We start from the raw sequence: 17061 nt of genomic DNA, 5'->3' as shown, positions 1-17061 counted from the left end.
TACAACTTAGCAGCAGCAGCAAGAGAGAATAAATTTTCAGTCATTCAGTCATTTTAGTTTATTATGCATAGTTTTAACACAATTGTGAGCTCTGTATGTACTATACAAAGGTCATAAGTGCACTTCCTTGCATTTATATACAGTTTTTATGGCACAAAGTTTTCATATACTACTGGTAAGTCAGCCCAGCAGTATACTTAATTGCTACTGAAAAAAAAATTGACTTATTTTATAACAACTGTATAATAAGCATTTTAACATTCTGCTTTAAGAGAAGTCTAAAGACTAAATACTAAAAGATTAAAATAATAAGTCCCCTATGAATAAAAATAAACTAGCACATGGGGCCCAATTCTTCAGTTCTTATATGTAGGCAAAACATTCATTGCCTAAGCTAAGAACTACAGGTTTGGGTTTGATGACCTTTATATAATAACTAAGACCAGATTGTAGTCCTATTCAAATTAATTACATAACTCCTTGGGACTTTAGTGGGACTTTCAATTTGGGCCTAAGTATCTGTTTTGGGGGGGGCCAGTATTTGTGCTGTCTGAAATAATAAAAACTACCCACCATATTTTGGGCATTATATCAAATGCATACTAGGGTACTTAAAACTGAGACTATCAGCAGAGCGTTTAGTTTTTCATTGAGGCTATTTCTTTAATACTCCACAAGTGACAGCTTTAGTTCTGAGATATTCGTGAAGAGCTTCTTCACCTGTGGAAGCAAAGTGTAAATAGTTTAGAATACCATTTAATGTTGTCAGAATTTATGACACCATTCTTTGGACAAGAACCTTGTCAGAAGACTTATGCTTAGCAAGCAACAATTCAAAGCTCCTGGTAAGTATTCAGTCATTTCATGCCACAGCAGGCTATGGCTCAAGAACCAGTATTTATTATCATATTTTCAGGCATATATCCCACGGGATATATGCAATTTACAAAAAAAATGGTTGGGTGCAGGCTATCGGTGGACTTTTTTTTCCCCCTGCGGGGGCCGGGGCCAGGCTGTGTCGCCGCTGCCATGGGGGCCAGCTGCGCTGCTGCAGGGGGCCGGGGCTGGGGCCAGGGCGGGCTGGGCTGTGCCGCCTCCCTGCTGGGCCCGGACAGGCCAGGCTGCGCTGTCACTGCTGCGGGGGCTGAGGCGGGCTGCGCTGCCTCCTGCTGGGCCCAGGCAGGCTGGGCTGTGCTGCCTTTGCCATGGGGGTGGGGCTGGGCTGCATAGCCTCCCTTCCCCGCTGGGCCCGGGCAGGACAGGCTGTGCTGCTGCTGCCGCCACACGGGCCAGGGCAGGCTGCACTGCTGCTGCTGCGCGGGCTGGGGTGGACTGCGCCGTCTCCCCGCTGGGCCTGGGCAGGCCAGGCTGCACTGCCACGGGGGCTGGGGCCAGTGCGGGCTGGGCTGCATAGCCTCCCTGCTGGGCCCGGGCAGTGCTGCCACTGCCAGGGCGGGCTGGGCTGCACCGCCTCCCATGTATATGCCACCGTGGGTAATACACAGGTGCAGTGTATACACAGACTTATTTACAAGAATACAATTTTCTGTGGGTTATACGTGGGTGTGACTTATACTTGTGGGTGGGGTATATGCGCGAAAATACAGTATTTGTTAGTCTCAAGAAATGTACAACCACTTTTCATCCATTATATCCCTTTTGCCCTGCAAAAAAAATTGGCATCAAAACAAAACTGAACCCCTTTGGCATTCCCCATGAAGGTGTTAACTGATTTGCAGTTGTCGTTCATAACTTATGCCTATGGCGTGCAGGCTGGCTAATGAGACTTTCTGTAAGTCTGTATTGGGTTAATTCAAAAAAGGGCTGTCAGGAATACAGGTCCGAAGGAGGAGATGGCTTCAGATGCCACTTACTAACTGGCATTTGAGTCCATTAGGGACAATCACAGATGCATTATTCTGAGGACTCTGGTTTCCTCCATGTCTGAGCTTTCAGGGCTGGTTTGCCAAGAATGGATAAAATCAGCCTCACAGAAAAAAACCCCCTGATATTAAGTTTAAAGAGGCAACTAGAAAAGTGAGACACTGGGTCATGTCCTGTGTGGTGGTGGTGATGATGAAGCTAGTGTGGGCTATTGTAGATTACCACAAGGGGATGGTAAGAGGACATTCATATAGGCTGTCTTAAACCCCTTTTTCTTTACAAGCTTTGTTCTACTGCATTGTGTTTTATTTTAAGGTGACTCCTTTATCAGGAACTATAGGGAAGGCTCCTAAATCCCTGAACTCAGTTGGATTTGCTCAGTAAGGACAGCCAATATACAAGGCATTATAAGTCCAGACCCCGATTTCATGAGAGAAATTTCATCCTGAGCTAAGCGAAGGCATGAAGCCTAACATGTTAAGATATGCCAGTGGTTTTCAACTGGGGTGCATGAGACCCTCTCATGGGTGCCGTGAGTCAGGCACTATGGTGGCAGTAGCCAAATACAGCTTCCCTGCATGTAGGGCTGTAGCACAAGTGGGCTCCTGCATTAGGGTTCTCCAAGAAACCCTAACGCAAGCAGAAGAGCTGTCTTTTCCCAGTCCAGCTCCCCCATCCCCACTCCATCCTCCTCTCAGAGGCACCTGGGACAGTTCCATTTGTCTCACACCCTCTGTTTCCAGGGGATACTGTGCAGAGTTGGACTGGGAAAGGCTCCACCATGAACCAACTCTCCTGACTGCTTCAGGTTTCTCTGATCGTCCTAATGAAGGAGGATGAGCATGCACATGCCATAGCCCTTCCTACTCTGGCTGTGCGCCAGGTATGTGGGGCAGTTTTTACCTAGCAGGAGCTACCTCTGTGGTTCTCAACTGGTGTAAGTTGAGCATAATGGTTTTCAACTGGAGTGCTTCCGCTTTCAAAAAAATTAGTGGAGGGATGCCATGACTCAACCACTGGGATATGCATTTGAAACTAGCAAGGGGAGGAGGTGCAGCTAGTTATCTAGCTGTCATTCCTTTTAGAGGTGCACCGATACATTGGTCCATATCATATCAGCACTGATAAAAGGAAAATTGATGTTATTGGCAGTTGGCTTTTTTTGGCTTATGTGACCAATAATGTCAATAAATGCAGCATACATGTGCACAGCCGCAGCATGCATGCGGCCAGGATGCAGCCTAGCAGCTTGAAGAGCAGCACCCGCTGTGCATGCAGCAGCAGGAAACCCCCACCCCCTCCTCTGGACAAGCCACTCATGACTCTATCCTGTACTCTGCCTGGCTGGGCAGCATCTGCCCCCGCTCATACCCAGCCCCACTCCCTCCCTCACCGTGGGGGCCTTGATCTGCCCCACTAGGCATCCCCCCCCCCCCCCCCCCCCCCCCCCCCCCAAAACCAGACTTGCCTGGCTGCACATCAGCAATCAGACTGGTATCAGGTGATATAGCTCGTTAATAATTGGCCATTGGTATTGGCCCCAAAAATCCTTATTCGTGCACTCCTAATTCCTTTTTCTTACTAGTTTTAAAATATAAGACTTGATCTGTCCAGAAGTTTCTTGATGATAGGACCTGGTCAAGGTTGTGTTTTTTTTCCTTTCTCTTCTTTAAACTGACTTGGACTATATGTGAGGGGAGAGAGAGAACTACTTACCTAAATCTTTTCCAAATCCAGATTGTTTGAATCCACCAAATGGTGCTGCCACATCAGTTTTATTGTATGTGTTGATGAAAAACTGTCCCAGCTTCTAGTTTTTCACTGACATAGAGAGCTTTGTTTATGTCTCTTGTGAAAACTCCTGAGCTAAGGCGTATTCTGTGTTGTTTGCTTGTTGCAGCACTCCTTCAACATCCCTACAACAAAAAAATACATCAGTTTGGTTCACTGATAAGTCATAGAGAGGCAAGACCCTGATTTGTAACTAGTGATCCCATAGTTTCTGTGCAGCCACTCCTCCCCCACTCCCACATCCCCCAATCTTCTCTAGTGCTTTAAAGCTGTGACTAGCAAGTGCTAGTCTACAATTATCTGTCAGATAATGTGGCAATTCTTATTCTTGTCTCTAACTTGTAAGGCTTACATTTCAGAATGGTTAAGGTTTAATACTGAAGAATCCCAAGCAAATGCTGCATTATGCATATCAGCTTTGTGCAACTGCAGTTGAATCCAAGGAATAAGCAAAAATATTTGCAAAGCAAAACTTTCCATCGTAAGAGTGTTTTTGCTTAAAAATAGCTCTTACTCCATTCTTATGGGGAATATTACTTACATGCACACTCCTACATTGGTAAACTTCCATGCCATTTTCAGTGTGCTAGTTTCTATTTTCACCTCATCCCCAAACAGCTCTGAGAATTCTTGGTTTGAAAGATAAAGTGACTTTTAACAACGCAGTAATTTATAAATTGAAAGGTGCTTTCAAATGAGTTTTCTACAGTTTTAAAATTCAATATTAAACTCAGTCCAATGTAAATAATTGCATAGAATACTGGGCTTTTTTCCCTAAGGGCAGAATCCAGCCTTGTGATTGTCATTCTCAATTCCTAGGGATCTGGTGGACCACAGAATAAGCAGGGATTTTTTTCACCCGTTGTTAGAATGCACTGACTTCTGGAACATTAGTCCAGCAGCATGTATTAATGCCACACAGAAGTCTGTGGCAAAGCAAAGCTCAGTTGAGGGCCTTTAAATCCTGAACAAAAAAAACACAAGTTTGTGATTTGACCAGGATACTGCAGTTAAAAAAAGACGACTATTCAATATTTAGCTTAATTTGAAAGAGAGCACCTCTAGCAAAGTAGGGTGCAGGCATAATATAATTACTACGGAGCAACTGATTTTAGATTGTATTCTGTAGTAAGGTAGGTACACAAGCTGCTCTCTCATGTTTTTTTCACAATAGACAATATTACAGTTCCTGACCACTAGGTGGCATGGGAGCAGCTTCATCGAGCAAACAGCTACTCCATGATGAAGTTGACTAGGGGAATAGATACATACAGCCAGTCCAATAATATAATTTACAGCAGTAAACCATCACTTTTAATTTTTTGAAGGGTAATTTTACCATGGAGTGAACTGACTTAGTCTGGTGTAAATCTTTTTGTCTGTTCCACTGTTGCCACAAAGTCAAGTCAACTGAGTTGCGAGTCTACCCCCTTGGTGTCCCCAAGCTAGCTGTTGTAGCTTTAGTTTTGTAGTGACTTAAAGAAAAGGGTATCACAGGCTTCATTCAGCACCTTCTTGTGCCATAGAGGGTTCCTTCCCACAAATAGACTCATATGGACTTAGGAGTGTTGGCAAGATGAAAGCAGCAGGTGTTAGGACTGTGTAATTTTACATGAGTGGTAGAAGAGATGAAGTAAAACCAAATGCTACATACCCATCCTTAAACTTAGAAATTACCATTACAGGACCAAAAGATTCTTCCTGGGCAATATACATATGATCTTCAACATCTGTGAATACAGTGGGTTCCATGAAGAAACCTACACAGGACACAGGAAAGGCATAATTTGTGAGTAAAATATTTCTTAGTTTGCTTTGTTTTCTTTCCCTTGCTTTCTGGTATTACAGTGCCTCTATTTTCTTGTTCTGAGCTACTGAATTGTTACATAGACTTAAGTTGTAGATCAGAAGTGGGCAAAATGGCAGATCAAGCCCACAGCTATGCTCCATTTCCTAGCAGTCCCTGCCCATGTGGCTCCTGGCTGGTCTCCATGGAGACCCTGGGATTGAGGAGCTGTGATAGCACCGGGATGGGGCAGAGCTGCAGGGTGCTCTCTGCATGCCCCTGCCCTCAGAACTGGAGCTCTGCCCTGGCCCCATGCTGTCATGGCCCTGAGACCCAAGGGTCTCCACAGAGACTGGCTGGGAGCCATGCAGGCAGGGCATGTGGCTGGGTGGAGGAGCTGCTCACCAGCTGGGACCAGGGACCAGGATCTTGGGATAGTGACAGCAGAGGGCTGGGGCAGGGCCATGATCTGCATACCCCTTCCTGCAGAACCTACACTTGTCACAGGGGCATGTGAGCAGCATATCATGTCCCTGCACTATCACTGGCCCAAAATCCCAGGGTCTCCCCAGCCCCACCCACCCACCCACCTTGCTCCTGGCCATGGCCCCATCCCAGCTGCCCAGCTGTATGCCCTGACAGTATGGATCCCACCCCTGGCAGTGGGTGCAGGGCAGATAGGCCAGGGTGCCCGGGCAGTGGGGCTGGGTCCAGCAGCAGCAGCCAGAAGGAGCCACCTCTGCAGGGGTTACTGGGAAATGGAGTCAGCCACAAGCAAGATCTGGCTAATGAGCTGGATGTTGCCCACCTCTGCTATAGATGATATCAATCTCCTCTATAAATTTTCCTTTGGCAGGGAAGGGTATGCATAAAATGTGGTGTGAAAGCGTCTACTTTGTTAGATATAAACCGAGTTTACTTAAGAAATGGTACGTCAGCAAAACCTTCTAGATTAGATGCAGTTTAAACCGACTTTGTTGCTATAATGTATACTGTGTTTGCAAGCAAAACAATTTATGCTAGCAAAAGCACATCTTTGTCAGCTTAACTACCTATATGCTGAGGTTATTGCCAGTTCAAAAATGCCGGGGGGGGGGGGGGGGGGGGGGAATGGCCGTGTTCCCTAGTGTTATTACTATACCTATACTAGCAAAACTGTCTAGTGTAGAAATGCGCTTTCAGCCTCAATACAGCAGGTGGTGCCTCAGCTTTACAGCTTAATATTGTCACAACCCAGTGATTTTTGGTGCCTCGGCACGGTGGAATTTTCCCGCCACATGAGAGCCTCTTGCAAAGTAAAGGCTTTCTGTTGCTGCAAAAAACCCCCGGTGCAAGAGAGTTCCCGCCATTTGAATGTAAATTTGTGTCCTGCTATTGGCTAGCTCTAAATTATTCCTACATGGCGGCTAGTAATTGGCTTGCTGGCTGTTTAAAATTTCGCGCGACTTCCGCCCAAGTCGGAGAACTTTGAGCACACTGCAGAGTGCCTCTGAAGAGATCTGACTTGTGGCTGAGCTGATCGATAGACTGATCACCTATCGATTCTTCTCCCTGTCGCCGAGTGCAATCCCAGACGTATCCCTTTCCCTGCTGGCAAGATTTGTAGACGGACGTGCTAGCTTGAGCCATGCCAGCTGGAACAACTAACGTAGTTGTTCAGACGACCGGACCATTTTCGTTGCAACCGCAAGCAACGTAAGTAAAGTTTTACAACCATAAAGCTTTCTCGGCCTCTCTATTCACCAGCCCGCCCCGACGAACGAGTAATTATTGAATCACCTCGAGTCAGCTTTGGCTGTCCGAGACATGGCGACAAGGATGGGATCTAAGGGCACGGTGATAGAGAAGAACCTGATCGGGTGCTGCCCCTGGCGCACCGGGACCCGCCATGTAGAGAATGCTAACGATCTATGGGCACATATCGCTTACCACCAGACGGTAGAAGGGGATGAAAGAAATATTGATGGTTACTTCTCCGTAAAGAGAGAAGAAGCAGTAGTAAAGGAATGGAGAACTAAGCTATCCCTTGGGGAGTTTGGATGCATAATGGGGAGCGACCGGGTCTATTATCGACCCCCGGAGGAAACCTCAACCATATCCTTAGCCGGGGTGAAAGCGCGGAAGGCAGAAAAGCTGACCCCCACTCAAGAGTTCGCTCAATGCATTCGATACTTAAGGGAAGGAGGGGAATCCACCCCCACGGACTGGTTTAACTGTCCGGATTTGGTGCCGGAGTCGCGGGGTCATGAGCTCCTTGTTCAGCTCTGGGAGGATTTGGAAACTAAGGGCCGTCATGTGCCGAGATGGGGTCTAACTAAATGGAAGAAGGGAAAAATGATGAATGTGCTGTTCCGAACAGTAGCGGGTCTACTAAGGGAATACGCAAATTTAGAGGCACAGATGCATACGGTGGGTAAGGAGTCACTGGAGCAGGCAGCAAAAGGCTCCGGAGCGGCGCTTATCAATAGCGCCGGCCGCATGATAACGCTAGCAGAAAATGGCGCCGAAAGAAGCGCGAGCCATCTGGGAAACCCGGAAAGGAGGGGCGGAGCTTCAGAAGACCCAGCGGGGATCTGCCTAGCGCCTTCGCCCCCTGAGGTGATGTCGTTCCCAACAGCCCCGCCCTCCTTGCCAAGGGGAGGGGGCAATGGGAGGAGGGATGTACCCAACGCTCCGAGACGAAGAATTTAACTCTTTCTCTACCACAGCTCACCCGATAGCTGTGACGAAGCATGTTGCAGATGAAGATGGTGCCACGCGTACCACTGTTATCTCACGCACACGCGCTCGACCAGAAATTCAAGAGCTTTGCAAGGAATCTAAAATCAGACCAGGAGAGACCTTGGCAATGTGGTTAGGACGGTTAATAGTGGAATTCGGATCTGACACCTTGGATAAAGAAGAAGCGAGTGCCTTGACCCGACAGGCGGCATGGAGTGGTGGGCGTGCTACCGACTTGAATGTGGTTGCGGACAGTGCCCACTGGCCCATCCTGCTCCCAGTGCTCGTAGTGGGACAGGTAACCCACAAATTTCACACCTGGCATAAAGGTAGCCCACAGAAGGCTACTGTGGAGCAGCTCCTCCTGGCTATAGTTGGGGTGTCATATCTCTCATGGAGCCCGAGAACAAATCCCATGGGACTAACTGCCGTGCAACAAAAAGAGAGATGGGCTCATCGCCACCTATCAAACCCTGGGGCAATCCCAACGCCCTTGGAAGCTATAGATGCCTGCGTGGAGGTATATGGAGGATCAAATGCTGTTACACTCCGACTCTTCTTGAACCCAATGGCAGGTCAACCGGTGGGAAATCTCTTAGGCCATCTCCCACGTCTACAAGCACTTATGCAACAAGGTGAAGAAGCTTCTGATACTATAAGGGACCGATCTTCGGCATACCCAGCCGGAACGCTGAGACCCAGACGGCAAGAATTTATCCCTCAATGAGAGCAAGGGTGGTCACCTCCAGGAACCCCGAAGGAAAGAACCCTGAAGGAAAGAACCATGTTTGGTTTTCTTCTCTCCCGCACCAGACTTACAAAGGCGCAGCTACAAATTTTGGGAGAACGAGCCCAATATCGTATAGCCGAAGCATTAGGATTTAAATTCGAGGACCCATCAAAAAACGAGTAATGGCCGTCGGCTCCGCCGGCAGCCTTCTCCAGTTCAGACCTGACCCTACTGATTCTCGACCATACGCAGAACTCACTGTTTACAACCCTACCGATCCGGATGACCAACAACAAGCATTCTTCCTTCTCGATACTGGAGCTCAGACCAATGTGATTACCTCATCAAAAGACCACCAAAACGATCAAGGTACAAGGGCTTAACGCTATCGCCGTCACAACGAAGGTCAAGTTTTGGGTCCAAGGCCACCGATACCCCCTAGGGGCTGTCCTAGGGGGCATCAACATTTTAGGGATCCCGGGGATAAAAGCGCTTGACCTTAAAGAACAAATGCTACAGGCATTACCCGTCATTATCCCAGAACAGGATTGGCATCGGCCAACGCTTCGTAACAACTCCACCTGGCGATATCGACCAATCCTGACTAAGGGCCCTCTAAAACAGTCCCTTACTGACCTCCTGAGGCGACTCGAGTGACGAGGCTGTATTAAGACCGTAACAGCCAGCACCTATGTGTCATCAGGATGGGGGGGTAGCAAAACCTGGAAAGCCTAATGAAGCCCGGTTGGTTGTAGACTATCAAAGTCAACAAAAGGTGTCAGGTACTTCAACAACCTAATCCATCTACTCTGCCACAATGTATGTTTGAGATGGCACAGTTCCAACAAAGTAAGTGGGTTGGAGTCACATTGGATCTCAAAAATATGTTCTTTTCCATCCCGATAAATGACCCGGAAGGAAAACTGAACATGTGTATTGATGGCATCATGTATAGGTGGACGGTCTGTCCACAAGGATATCGTAACGCTCCATCACTAGCCACTGGTGCCATGAATAACACCCTAAAGAATTTTCGAGCTTCATACTCTCTTCCCCCAGAGAAGGAACTAAAGATTTGGAGTTATGTCGATGATATCGCTATCATGGGTCGCGATAGTTCCGTAGTTACTAGTATAGTCAATCAACTAGTCGCTCACCTTCAAAGTGAGGGATGGACAATCAACGAGGAAAAGTCGTGTTTGCATCCTGTACATGACATTACTTTCCTTGGTACCCGATACATCGGTTCCATCCGCCATGGAATTTCTCATGAGGGTCCTAATATCGATCCATTGAAAACATTCTTCCTTACAACTAAGAGGCACTTTCAACAGCTGTTAGGTCATTTGAATTGGTATCGACATTATATTGGACCTAGTGATTTGGCCTTCCTCACTAAATTGCAGCGACAGATCCGTAACAAATCCCGAAAGTCCACGCCCTGGACGAAAGGAGATCAGCAAAACCTGCTTCGCCTGCTAGCTACCGTTAAAGATACACCACTCCATGCCATCGATCTGGGTGAGTCACTAACCGTAACCCTCGGGTTCACCACCAACTGTGTGCGCTGTTGCACATAACCCTCACGATGAGCTAGTATATACAGCCCATAAAACGCTTCAAGCGGCACAACATAGATATGGAGCTGTAGGAAAAATCCTCCTAGCCGAACAATTGGTGGAGCCTTTAGCAAGGGGGCATGGGACGTTACGCGCTCCCGGTGCCACATTGTTACCCTTGCTGGATGCGGACAGAGTTGACCCACATTTTCAGGGAGAATCTAAGACCTGGAATACGCTAGTGCTTACTCACCATTACAACTGGCATTGGTGGAGGTTGGAAGACACGGTACCTGATCCAAGCCCAGAAGATGAGGAGAAGGTCCCTACATTGTATGGAACTTTTGCCCCGGCATGGATGGCCTCAGATGGAACCTCCCGACATGGCGGAGGCTATGGATATTATTGCAAAGCTTGTAACGATAAGGAAATCTTTCAAGCCGACCCAGATGATAATTCGGCCCAAAGATGTGAATTATTAGGATTCCTTAAGGTACTGGGACATTGTCTGACACATCATAATGATACACTCCCAGTTCCGATCATCGCAATTGATTCGCAATACATTTATAAAATTCTTACGGGCACAGCTTTTCCCTCCGAGAATTTAAATGATTGGCAAGATATTTGGGAAACGTTAACTAAATTTGTGCGCCTCCCGTTGATTAGGCACACTAAGTCCCATCGTCCAGATACCGATCCAGTGCGTGAGGTAATTGATAAGCTCTTAGAAGATCCACTCCGGACCGACATAGTCTTGCCTATCCACTCCGGACCGACATAGTCTTGCCTATCACATCTACCTCCAGTCCTGAAGTAAATCCATTCCTCGCGTGGCTTCATGAGAATTGGGGTCACCCGGGACCACGAGCTTGCCATCAACGTTGGTGCCGAACCCTTACGGAACCGGCTTGATACGGAGCTCGGTGTGATTGGGAAAAGGTAGCTCAGGCCTGTGAGATGTGCTAAAGAAAAGTGCCGTAGAACCAAGCACCAACTGGGAGCTTTCGATTCTTCACAGTTTCAAGTAGGAAAAGTTTGGCAGGTAGATTTACTGGGACCCCTCCCAGGGTCTAAGCCGCCAAATAAAGGACTAGTTGTTGTCGATTTGGGAACAAGACAGTTACAGGTTATCCCCCTACGGAAAAGTAATGCTACTGCTGTCATTTCTGCTTTGACTGCTGTATTTGCTACCTGGCAACCTCCTCATGAGATTCAGTCTGATGGAGGACCCCTGTTTAATTCAAACGCTCTGGACAAATTCGCTTGTCTTCATAATGTAGCCTGGCATCTTCATTTGCCGTACCATCCGCAGTCCAACGGTGTTGTGGAAAGACACGTAGGTCTGTACAAAGAGCAACTTCGCCTTAGAGGAGGAGAGACGTTTAAAAACTGGACTAAATTTAATCACGATGTCCTTATTTCACTAAACACTGCTAAACCGTTATGGGACGAAGCTAATATCCAGAAACCTCCACCTTGGGAGCCCAAGTTCCAACCAGACGAGTTAGTGTGGATTTCAATACCGCACCCCCATCAGTCTCATCCACAGGTTCACAAAGGGACCGTTCAGTGGTCGGGACAGTATCCTAATACCTATTCTGTCCAATTAGAAGAAAAGCCTGATCGTCCTCCTATTATCGTTCATCACAACTGGATGACACGCCGTTCCAACGTTCCCCCAGTATCCTTAAAGTAAATCCAATTATGAGTCTTTTTGTTTTGTGTTGTTGTTTTCTTTCTTCACAGGACTGACCCCAGAAAAGTAATAATCCACAACCGCCTGATTGTGAGATTCATCGAGCACCAGACTGCAGTTCGTTTGAATTAATAGAGTGATGGTTGTGAAGGAGACACTGAGACGGCGAACGTTCATTAGCTCAGGACTTGCTATAACACTATTTTCTTGTTTTATTAGGTACTTTATTGACATTGTCTATTAGTTGGAGAGGACGGACTGACTACCAGACGAAGGATGTCCCAAGCATATGTCCTTCAATCAGACGATGATCAACAGTTGTTGTTATATGTTCAAAGTTATTGTATTTTGTAAGTTGTTGAAAAGACCGGTCTATTAAGTTGTTTGTTTATGTGTGTGTGTGTGTGTGTGTGTGTGTGTGTGTGTATGTATATATATATATATATATATATATATATATATATATAAAAATATAAAATCTGGTTGTTAAAGCTTTGCCAGGTCAGTGAGTCCCGAAACAAAGATGCCATATGATAAGCTCATGTGTCTAAAATTCCAGTTGTGCCGTCGGCAAGGGGGCATGTCACAACCCAGTGATTTTGGTGCCTCGGCACAGTGGAATTTTCCCACCACATGAGAGCCTCTTGCAAAGTAAAGGCTTTCTGTTGCTGCAGAAAACCCCCGGTGCAAGACAGTTCCCGCCATTCGAATGTAAATTTGTGTCCTGCTATTGGCTAGCTCTAAATTATTCCTACGTGGCAGCTAGTAATTGGCTTGCTGGCTGTTTAAAATTTTGCGCGACTTCCGCCCAAGTCGGAGAACTTTGAGCATGCTGCAGAGTGCCTCTGAAGAGATCTGACTTGTGGCTGAGCTGATCGATAGACTGATCACCTATCGATTCTTCTCCCCGTCGCCAAGCGCAATCCCAGACGTATCCTTTTCCCTGCCGGCCTGATTTGTAGACGGACGTGCTGGCTTGAGCCCTGCCAGCTGGAACAACTAACGTAGTTGTTCAGATGACTGGACCGTTTTCGTTGCAACCGCAAGCGACGTAAATAAAGTTTTACAACCATAAAGCTTTCTCGGCCTCTCTATTCACCAGCCCGCCCCGACGAACGAGTAATTATTGAATCACCTCGAGTCGGTTTTGGCCGTCCGAGACAAATATGATGGGACTTCTGCCACCAAAGCCCCACACATTAAACCAAGATCCAAGGGATAACAAGGTCTAGTGGCCATAAACTCCAGGAAGGCTGATTTAGACTAGGCATAAGAAAAAAGTTCTTTACAGTGTATGCGTCCACGGTCTGAAACACACTCCCTGCAGAGGTGGTGCAAGCACCTACTCTGGACTCTTTCAAAAAACATCTGGATATTTTTCTTGCTCGGATCACTTGATCCCAGCTGACTCCCTGCCTATGGCAGGGGGACTGGACTCGATCTCACGAGGTCCCTTCCAGCCCCTAATGCCTATGAAATCATTCCTCTCAGTGGCTGTGTCCAGACAAGCATGGACATGCAGTATGTGGCACTGCAGACCCATCTGCAGCACTACACACTGCAGATGCAGGCATTCCCCACACTGCCACCCTGCAGCATGGGGGGTGGAGGGGGGGTTGACTTTGACAGCCAAAAAAAAGTGGGACAGTGCACATGGCAGTGTGCACCACCCAAAACTGAAGCCTAGCTGGCTGGAGCCATGCTGGGGCCAGTGCAGTTACTGCCCCCAGCCTCCCTTACCCGACCCGAGGTAATCTGCCACATGCCAGAGTGTGTGTGGCATGGGTGTTCCCTGCGGACAAGTAGCAGCAGCACAAGGTGTGCCACTGCTACTTGTCTGTGGAGAAACTAATGTCCATGCTTGTCTGGACGTGGCCACTGTGTCCATGTGAAAAAAAATCAGTCTTAGCAAAGAAATATCCAGCCTGCAATGTTGTTCATATGTAAATATGGGAAGAACTATTCAGTAGGAACCACTTTTTTTTTTTTCTTCTTTCTGGTGTCCAATGATTGTTTTCCAGTTCAAAGGCAGCCTATTCTATTTGCAACTACTTCATTAGAGTCCTTAGGAATAGAAAATGTATGAGATGCAGCCCCTCAGCTTCTTTTGTACTGTTTCCATGATGGATTCCCCGTTATACTTCCCAGCAGGGGAGAGTCTAATATGAGTCTTTAGAAGGTAAATGTCCAAATCATCTCCAGAAAGTACTTTACCTGGTCTACATACTTGTCTTCCTCCATACACTAAGGTGGCTCCTTCTTTCACACCTGTTTCACAGTATTCCAACAGCTTTTCCAAATGTGCCTTGTGATTCTGTGGGCCATGATCTGTGGATCTATCGAGTGGGTCACCAATTTTCATCTTTTGGATTTCATCCACCTTCGGAAAAGGAAAAGTTACCAAGCATGATACACTGGCTAATCTCTAGAAAGTGTTGAGTGCTCATGGCTGCCTTAATTTGTATGTGCCTCACTTATATGTACCCTGAAGGGGCCTACTGTTCCAGAGCTAGAATGCTCAGCAGTTTCTGAAAATCAGGTTGCGTAAAATGTTTCCAGTTGGGCACCCTAAATCACTACTCTCTGTTGAGATTCTTGGCTGCCCTTTTTATTTCTTCAATTTCTTATGCTATCATGGCTGGCATCCAAAATGTTGTCCTTTTACCTAGCTGTCACACTCAATTCCTATTCTAAACAGGGATAAACTACTGTGATCTTTCATGCATAGATACTGGCCTCTGGCTGCTTTACCACTCCATCCAGGAAGAGCACAGACTATCTGCAGATGCTTCCTCAGCCTAATGGAGGGTGTCTGTGCCTGAAAGCTTGCTAAGAAGAATTTTTCCTGCTCTTTGAGTTGGTCTAATAAAAGATATCGAATTTACCCAAAGAACTTCGTCTGCCTGTGTTCTGAAATATTGCTACATGATAGGCACTGAATCTGAAATGGAGATTGTTATATGCTCTAGTATGATTCCTGTTCCTCTTCCAGTCCAACTATTTTTTTTTTTATCTTCACAGTAGTCTTAAGCCTCATTCAGTGAGTTAAAATCATTTTCTTAGCCTAACATATGACCAGCATTAACAGACTGTTGCCTTTAACTGTGTTGCTTGTCACTGCATTTCTTGTACAAGTGTCTCCCATTTGCATCTCTTAAAAATCTTTTAATACCTTCCTGCCACAAACCTTTATTTTTTCAGCCATTAACAGCAATGGAAGTTTAAATAACTGACACAACACCAAGACATTTGCATATGTTTATGAAACTACTGGATATTCAGTAACAGCTTTACATCAGTTCAAAATTTGTTTTAAACATAAGCCTTCTAAATATCTTACCACTCTCTTGACAAACTCATCATGAATTGATTCTTCCACAAACAGTCTCCCAGCTGCAATACAGTTTTCTCCCTTGTTGAAATACACTGCTCCCATGCCCTATTTTAGAAGAAAACAATAGGTTGACATCTGGTTTTGTTTATTTCTTATCCAGGCCTTTCCCTTCAGATGCACCTCTTGTTCTGTTTCGAACTTCTGTGTCTCGATCCATCAATATTTAAAGGGACGTTATTAATATCAAACTCAGTGAAGGGGGAAAATGTTTCCTTACTTCTGGAATAAATCCCATCCTTCCTCTCTACCTGCACTGATCCATGGACATAGGTCACCCCTGATGCAGAACAACTACTACAGTTGTGCTGAGTGTGAAGGCTGGAGAGAGGATTTAGGGAACTGCACAATCTCTACTGAGTGGTGACCACAGCTCCAGGAGACCTTGTCAAGCATCACTGAGAAGGGTGTTGGCAGGAAGGCTGGGGAGTTGGAAATATTTCACTAAACTTTACCTTTGTTGGGGGTAGCAATCTGGTGGCTAGTAGAAAAGTACATGCCAGCACTCCATCAAATCCATGACAGACCTGTTATATCAAGCCTCTTAATGCAGATCCCATGAGGGAGGCAGAATTTGTTCCTTCTTACTATGACAGCTAGTGCCTGTCAATGCTTCCAGAAGTGTTTTACTTTACTTTAAAAAAAGAAAACTGTAAATATTTTTACATATGCTTCTCTTCTCAATGTGCTTCTTTTCTGACAGGCCATAGTACTGGCTGAGGCTGTTGCACTATAAAGAACTTTCAGGATCTGACTGTATTGCTAATTTATTTTGGGGGGCAGTTATTTTCCTGTTTTGTTCTGAAAAATAGAATTGCTACAGATAGCTTCATTATCTCCTTTTCAAGTTCTGCCTGTTATTGGAGCACTGCATATGCATAGAGCTCTGTAATAGTAGGTTTTACAGTTCTAACTGCAGGATTATAAACATGAATGATGAGTTCTTATTTATAATGAATAATGTGGTATATGCTTGCATTATACTGAATAACAGATCTCTAGGAATAGCATATTATCATCTAAATTTGTTGTTTACATGTATTTGCAAATTTTAGAAGATCAATGTTAAGGTTGGGTAGGAAGCATAAGTCAGGGTGTTGGATGATGATAAATCTTTAAGGCAGGGGCGGGCAATTATTTGGGCCTGTGGACCATGTAGGCAGTTCTGAGGATCTGTCACGGGCCAGTCAGCACCCCCACCCCTCTGAGCAACAACCCAGAGCCCGCATGCCCTGTGGCTTCTCCCCACCAACAGCGCACAGCCCCAGCCCCAACCTTGGCCCACACTGTGCCTGCTCCCAACTCACCTAAGCCGGAGCGGACCAGCCAGAACCCACATGCACAGCCCTGACCCTGGCCTGCCCTGTGCCTTCTCCAGGCTGCCTGCCCATGCTGAGCAGTGGCAGCAGCTGGGCAGAAGCTGCTGCTTAGCATGGGGGGAAAAAAAGTGGCCCCTCCTCACCACTGCTGGGCCCTTCTGCTACAACCACCCACAGCCCA

General features: G+C 46.4%; 1 protein-coding gene and 1 long non-coding RNA gene across 2 annotated transcripts in view; one reads left to right on the top strand and one right to left on the bottom strand.

The window, feature by feature from the left end:
- Positions 1–43: 43 nt before the first annotated feature.
- ALDH1L2 (aldehyde dehydrogenase 1 family member L2) overlaps positions 44–17061 on the bottom strand; it is a 47021-nt gene continuing 30003 nt past the window's right edge. Inside the window, 7 exon segments of the mRNA XM_014608339.3 lie at positions 44–720; positions 3601–3679; positions 3681–3757; positions 3760–3800; positions 5330–5435; positions 14385–14550; positions 15511–15609. Coding sequence (XP_014463825.2) covers positions 656–720; positions 3601–3679; positions 3681–3757; positions 3760–3800; positions 5330–5435; positions 14385–14550; positions 15511–15609 — 633 coding nt within the window. The 3' untranslated portion in view covers positions 44–655.
- On the top strand, positions 5378–13246 carry LOC132250143 (uncharacterized). The gene is made up of 2 exons (XR_009461741.1): positions 5378–5464; positions 12390–13246. It is a non-coding gene; the product is annotated as an uncharacterized LOC132250143 (long non-coding RNA).

Source organism: Alligator mississippiensis, chromosome 4 (assembly GCF_030867095.1).
Source record: "Alligator mississippiensis isolate rAllMis1 chromosome 4, rAllMis1, whole genome shotgun sequence".
NCBI classification, from domain to species: Eukaryota; Metazoa; Chordata; order Crocodylia; family Alligatoridae; genus Alligator; species Alligator mississippiensis.
Note: the sequence above shows the minus strand (reverse complement) of the source record. Positions and strands in the feature narration are given on the sequence as shown.